Source organism: Passer domesticus, chromosome 18, assembly GCF_036417665.1.
Source record: "Passer domesticus isolate bPasDom1 chromosome 18, bPasDom1.hap1, whole genome shotgun sequence".
Classification (NCBI taxonomy): Eukaryota; Metazoa; Chordata; class Aves; order Passeriformes; family Passeridae; genus Passer; species Passer domesticus.
In genome coordinates this window covers 1442673-1449656 of record NC_087491.1, presented here as the reverse complement: position 1 = coordinate 1449656, position 6984 = coordinate 1442673, and the positions used below count along the sequence as shown (strand labels likewise).

General features: G+C 52.9%; 1 protein-coding gene across 1 annotated transcript; it reads left to right on the top strand.

The window, feature by feature from the left end:
* Nucleotides 1-570: 570 nt before the first annotated feature.
* Nucleotides 571-1104, top strand: LOC135283350 (zinc finger protein 22-like). Its single transcript, XM_064394061.1, has 2 exons — nt 571-681; nt 886-1104. The coding sequence occupies exons 1-2, from the start codon at nt 571-573 to the stop codon at nt 1102-1104; spliced, it is 330 nt and encodes a 109-aa protein (XP_064250131.1).
* The last annotated feature ends 5880 nt before the right edge of the window (nt 1105-6984 follow it).

The following is a 6984-nucleotide window of genomic DNA, read 5'->3' as shown; positions in this document are numbered from 1 at the left end:
TTCTGACTTAGACTCTCCCTGTGGTTTGCTTTGAAACCAGTACAAAACTCCGTGTACTCATCTCTTGTTTTCCTCCCAAACCAGAATTTCCCATCCCAAAACCTTTGCCAGATGGAGGAGGAGGTTGTGAAGAAGAGGAAGATGTCCTGAAACATGCAGGCAGGTGAGGAGGAAGTCAGTGCCCCTTTCCCCCTTTTCTTTGCTCCATCTCCTAGCCCAGCATGGCCCCCGGCTGCAGGACAGCAACACTGGCCACGCCGTCCTGCCAGGGATGCACTGGGGGAATCTCTTTCCCCTTCTCTCTGGCATGGAGGCAAATCCCATCCTCTCCTTGTCCTTCCTCCCCCAGAGAAGGAGCAGGGGATGGAGACCAGTGAGGACAAAGCCCCATGGCACAACCTTGTAGCAGAGGCCATTTTGAGTGGCTCCACAGCACAGGAATACAATGGGGAAGAAAATACGCAGACATCCCACAGGAGGAGGGACTCCAAACACAGCCCAGGGTGCTCTGAAAAGGAAAGACGCACCCAGTGCCAAGAAGGTGGGCAAAGCTTCAGCCAGGGCTTGGAGATGGTGGTCCATGAGCAGCTTCTTGATGAGGAGAAGCCCTACAAGTGCTTGGAGTGTGGGAAGAGCTTCAGGCAGAGCAGCACACTGATCTGCCACCAGATGATCCACACTGGGGAATGGCCCTACAAGTGTGGGGAATGTGGGAAGGGCTGCAGCCGGAGATCTCAACTCATGAACCACCAACGCATCCACAGTGGGGAGAGGCCCTATGAGTGTCCCAAGTGCCAGAAGAGGTTTCACACCAGCTCCAATCGCCTCAGGCATCAGCGCATTCACACTGGATAGAGCCCCTATGATTGCCCCACATGTGGTAAGAGGTTTCACGCCAGGTCCCATCTCCTTTTGCATGAGCGAATTCACACAGATGAGAGGCCCTTCCGCTGCCCTGTCTGTGGCAAGGGCTTCAAGCAAAACTCCCACCTCGTCACCCACCGGCGCATCCACACTGGGGAGAGGCCCTACGAGTGTCCCCAGTGTGGGAAGAGCTTCTCAGACAGCTCTAACTTCATCAGACACCTGCGGAGTCACCGGTAAGGGGAGCCTTGCGAGAGGCATGACTGCAACATAAGGACTTTGTGCCCCGATGTAATCACATTGCTTTTCCCAGTAAATTGGTTTTTTTCCCAGCCATGGATCTTTGCCTTTTGTGCTTTCCATGGGAGGGCAGTGAGCAGTAGCACGGTTTTAGTGGGAGCAGGAAATTGGGGAATCCATTCCTAAACCCCAGCCTGCGGAAACCAAGCATCCCAGCTGGTCCCAGCCCTAGTGGCCAAGGCAACAGCCTTGGGACCGGGTCCCTGGCTGGGGCTGTGGGAACCTCTTTCCCTCTGGTGCCCAGGGACAGGACTGGAGGGAACGGCTGCAGCTGAGTCAGGGCAGGCTCAGGTTGGATCTCAGAAAAAGGTTTTTCCCCAGAGGCTGCTGGGGCACTGCCCAGGCTCCCCAGGGAAGGCTCCCAGCTCCAGGGCCCTCTGAGCTCCAGCAGCATTTGGCCAGCGCTGCCAGGCCCAGGCTGGCATTGTTGGGGTGTCCTGTGCAGGGCCAGCAGTTGGACTCCAGGATCCTGATGGGTCCCTCCCACCAATTCTGTGGATCTGGGATCCCATGACCCATAGCAACAGGGTCCTGGTGATGGTTGCCTGCTAAGGATCAGATTTGTCACAGGCCCTCAGAGGGGTTCCATGGGGACTTTCCAAGAGTCTCCTGGCTGTTCAAGAGCTGGAATGTCACAGGCAGACAGGGGGTCCATGGACACCTCCCAGAGGTTTCTGGGGATGGTAAAGGCCCTGTGGTCAGAGGCAGTCATAGCCATTCCATGGTGACATCCCAGGGCACCTTGGGCTGCAAAGGCACTGATCTGTCACAGGCACTCACGGGGGTTCCACGGTGACATCCCAGGAGTCCCCAGGCTGCTAAAGAGCCAGGATGTCCCAGACACTCACAGGGGTTCCTGTCATGGGCACAGTGGAAGCTTCAGGCAAAGTTTATTGGAGAGGCTCCTGTTGGGTTTCGAGGTACAGAAAAGATCCCCAATATCCCCCACAGATCCCAAAAAGTCACCATTGAGTCAGAGATGACACAGACTCAGAAGGCTAAGGGCGGAAATCTACCAGTTTATTCAATCCTCTTCTTTTATACCTTGGTTTGCTACAGGTGGACCTCATTGGTCATTTCACCAACACATTTCACATGCTTGGCTAATGAAGACAAGACCCTGCAGTAAACAACTTTATGGAAAAAACAACTTATTACAAACATTGTCAGGGCACCAGTTATTAATGTTTGTTTTACATTGGGCCCTTCTGGTGGCTCCCGGGATGGGGGAAACCCTCCTGTAGTAGTTCTGTGCCAGGGAAAAGGAAATGCACAGGACTTTTTTGGTCTTCAGCTTCTTCTTTACTTTTATCTTATCTAAAGTTTTGCATGCTGTGCAGACCAGGCTTAGCGTGCAGGAAAAGCACTGCAAAATGGTCCCAAAAGATACAGTTTCAAGGTCTTTTAAAGTTGTCTCATCCAATTAATTCTTAAGGCATGCATTATTTTTATTTACCTACCAAGAACTCATCCCTGGACAGTCCACGTAACCTCTCCACTGTGCTTGCCTTGACCAGTCATCCTCTGTCACCAACACTGCAGAAAATGGAGCAGATGAAGAAGAAGAAGAAGACAGGGACTATAACCAAATTCCTGCATCTTGCTTCCTATTTACACCATACTAAAAATCCCAAAACCTAAATTTCTCACCCAAGTAACATACTATACTACTCTATATTACCTATTTCACACTTTGGTGAATTCTAATCTATCTCAAAGTCATGGAAGTCCTCTCAATGGACGAATGTTAAAGGCAGTGTTTCTCTGGGGGTCAGGACCCCTCAAAGCAGAGAGAGAAATATTCCCTGTGCTCTGGATTCCCACACATTTAACCTAAAAACATTGAACCCTTGAGATGCTAAGTTACCCAAAAAATGTTCCAAATAATTAGGATTAGAAGGACAAGAAACAGAGAACAACAGAAAGACAGATCTATAGAAAGACACGCACATACGTACCAACGGTTCAGGTTCCAGCATTGCTGACAGAGAAACCCCAGCAGAAGGCAGGATCCAGAGCATGGGCTGGCCTCGTGCTCTAGCTTTTAACCCCCTGGGCCTTCATGGGTCCGCCCCTGAGGTGGGACTGCCAGTGGCTTGGCCAATCAGAGTCAGGGCAGGCACCAGCTGCTAGCATGTGATTGCACCTCTGTTCTGTGATTGACAGCTGTGCCAGGGCTGGGGGCGGGGCTCTGTCCCACCACAAGCCAAGGCCTCACCCGGGCCTGGCCCCACACAGGCATTCCGAGCATCCCAAGGTGTCTCGGGACATTGATCTCATGCAACCTCTGACAGTGACCACGGTGACACTACAAAACCTCATGGAACCAAAGGGCCATGTGACACTCTGGTGCCTCATGGAATCAAGGAGACCACTGTGAAACTCGGAGGTGCCGAGGAACCAAGGGTCCATGGTGACCTTGTGGATCCTGTAGTGTCACAGAGGAGCCATTGCGACACAGCGAAGGCGCATGGAGCCAAGGAGCCATGGTGACACATCAGGGCTTTGTGGAACCACAAAGCCATTGTGATATTGCAAGGCCTCATGGAAGTACGGGGCCATTGTGACACTGCAGAAGCAAGGGGAACATTGTGACACTCCAGGGCCTCGTGGAACCAAGGAGACCATTGGGACACTGCGGGGTCCCATGAAACCAAGGGAACAGGGAAGAGGTCTGGCTGGCTGGGCCTCCTGGGGACCACCTGACAGGTCTAGCTGACCTTGGCATGTTGAGGGCTGCTTCTCATCTGTCCCTGAAGCACTGGGGCTCTGGGCTTTCCTTCCTGTGAGAGAGAAATGTCCTTTTCCTCCAGGGGCCCATTGCCAAAACTGGGATTCCTTGCCAAATTACCTTATATGCAAAGATTGTTCCCAGATGAAATCTGCTGGGAGTGACAGATCTGGCTGCCTTGGCCCCCCAGGGGCCATCTCCCATCTGCCTTTGAAACACTGGGACCATGTGCTTTTCTTTCTTATGGAAAAAAACATCCATCTCGACCAGGCACCCATGGCCAAAATTGGGCATCAGCCTCCAGCATTCCCTATATGCAAGGATAGCTCCCAGACAAAAGCTGCCAGGAGTGACAAGTCTGGCTGGCCTTGGCTTCCTGAGGGCTGGCATTCATGTGCCTCTGAAACACTGGGGCTCTGTGCTTTCCTTCCTAATGAAAAGAATTCTCCTTCCTGTCCAGGCACTCACGGCCTAAATTGAGATTCCACCTCCGAAATGTTCTATATCCAAGGATAGCCCCTAGATGAAAGCTGCCAGGAGAGAGATGTCTGGCTGGCTTGGCCTGAGGGTGGCCACTTCTCATCTTCTTCCAGGACACTTGGACTTCGTGCTTTTCTTTCCAATGGGAAAAACCCATAAATCTTGACCAGGTGCCCAAAGCCAAAAACAGGATTCTACCTCCAAAGCTCCATACATCCAAGGATTGCCCTTCAGTGAAAGCTGCGAGGACAGACAGGTCTGCCTGCCTTGTCCTCTTGGGGGTTGCCTCTCAGCCAGTGTTTTGCTTTCCAAACACTGGGGCTCTGGGCTTTTCTTCCTGTGGAAAAGAACCATCCTTCTTCTCCAGGGGTCCATGGTCAAAAAAGGGATTCTTCTTCCCAAATTCCTTGTATCCAAGGATTCCTCCTGACAAAAGCTGCCAGGACAAACAGGTCTGGCTGGCTTCGCCTCCCAGGAGCCATCTCTCTCCTGTTCTGCCTTTGAAACCCTTGGAATCTGCGCTTTCCTTCCTATGGAAGAGAACTGTCCTTCTTATCTATGCAGAAATGGCTAAAATTTGGATTCCACCTCCAAAATTCCCTCTATCCAAGATTTGCTTTTAGGCAAAAGCTACCAGGATAGAGAGGTCCAGCTGGCCTAGGCCTCTGATGGCTGCCTTTCATCTGCCCCTCAAACCCCGGTGTTCCATGCTTTCCTTCCTACGGAAAAGAACTGTCCTTCTTCCCCAGGTGTCCATGTCTGAAATTGGGATTCCACCTCTAAAATTCCCTATACCCAAGGGCTGCTCCCAGGCATAATCTGCCAGTACCATCAAGTCTGGCTGGCCTTGGCCTCTGGTGACTGCCCCTGCAAAACTGGGGCTTGGTTGTTTCCTTCCCATGGAGATTACTGGGACACTGTGGGGACCTCATGAAACCAAGGGGATCATTGTGGCACCACTGGAGCCCATGGAACCAAGGGGCCGTGGTGACACAGCAGGGCTTCATGCAACCCAGAGACCATTATGACTCTGTGGGGCCTGATGGAACCATGGAGATCATTCTGACCCTTCAGGGCTCTGTGTCATCAAGGGGGTATTATGACACCTCAGTGCCTCATGGAAGGGAGGGACCATTGGGACCCTGTGGGGCCCCATGGAACTGAGGGAACATGGAGCAGGTCTGGCTGGCTTGGCCTCCCAGGGGCCACCTGACAGGTCTGGCTGATGTTGGGATGTCAAGGGCTGCCTCTCATCAGCTCCTGGAGCACTGAGGCTCCATGCTTTCCTTGCTATGGAATAGAACCATCTATCTTTTCAGATGCCCATTGCCAAAATTATTACTCTCCCTAAAATATTTCCTGTATGCAAAAGTATCTCCCAGAACAAAACCTGCCAGCTCTGGCTGCCCTTAGCCTTTGGTGGTAACCTCTCATCCACCTGGGAAACAGTGGGGCTCTCTTCCTTACTTCCTACGGAAAAGAACCAGCTTTCATGTCCAAGAGCCATGGCAAAAATTAAAATTTGGCCTCCTCAATTCTGTATATACATAGATTGCTCCCAGCCAAAAGTAGCCAGGACAGAAAGGTCAGGCTGGCCCTGTCCTCTGGTGATTTCCTTAGACTAGGAGCTGAAGGCTTTCATTTGGAAATACCTTGGAGAGCACCCAGAGTTCTCCCAAGGAAGGGTTTTGAAGCCTTGGGCCCATGACCACTACATATAAACAAAGGAGCTCTGTGTTCTGTGATGTTGTGGTGCTTTTGCATCATGGAAGTGATGTTCTAAAAGAAGCTGCTAGTAGTTTCCTCTGTCGCTGGAAAAAAAAAAAAAAAATCAGTAATTAGCTCTGAGAATTGACAGTCTGTTAAACCACTGAGGAACCTGTAAATGCCTCTGTGAAGACACATGTTAAAGATGAGAAAGCCTGGGAGGGTCTCTTTCCCTTCTGGCCAGCAAAGAGGTAACAAGGCTGGCCCAGCCCCATCTCAGCTGGGCCGGGCCGGACGGCTCCTGCTGTGGGGCCGGGTCCCTTCCCAGGGAGCCCCCCAGGCCCCATCGGCTGCCGGGCAGGGCAGGGGAGGCCACGGGGCCGAGACTGGGTCGGGCCATGGCTGCGGTTTCCAACACCTGGGCACTACCGAACCCTGCCCCGCTGCCAGCCCGGGCTGAGCCAGGATCTGCCGGGCCCCAGGAGCAGCCCCGGGCCGGGCCGGCTTGGCCAAGATTCTGCCACCCTTGGGGTTCACCCGCAAGCCCCGGGCAGGGGGAGGAGAAGCCATGGGCCCCAGCCGTGCTGCTGCTGTGTTCTGGCCTGGCTGCTGAGATCCTGGCCCTGCCCCAGCGTGGCCCATCCTGACACAGCCCCAGCGCAGCTGCTGCAGAAACCTCCATCGTAAAACAGCTCCGGCCGCAAGGACCGAGCCTGGCCGGGGTCATGGAACCATCTGCAGGCCCCGGGAAAGATATTAACTCTTTCAGTGCTTCCATCCTCCCTCAAGTGAGAGAAAAGGACAAAGTGCAGGCACGTAGAGGAGTAACATGAAGACACCGAAGTCAGTGAAGGGGACGTTGAGTCCCAGATGAAAGGGATGAGGAGATGCCTTGATCTTGG

Coding starts and splice junctions, on each gene's coding strand:
- LOC135283350 (XM_064394061.1), top strand. CDS start 571: ATGGTGGTCCATGAGCAGCTTCTTGATGAGGAGAAGCCCTACAAGTGC. Junction 682..885: donor GCCACCAGATGATCCACACT/GGGGAATGGCCC, acceptor ACATGTGGTAAG/AGGTTTCACGCCAGGTCCCA.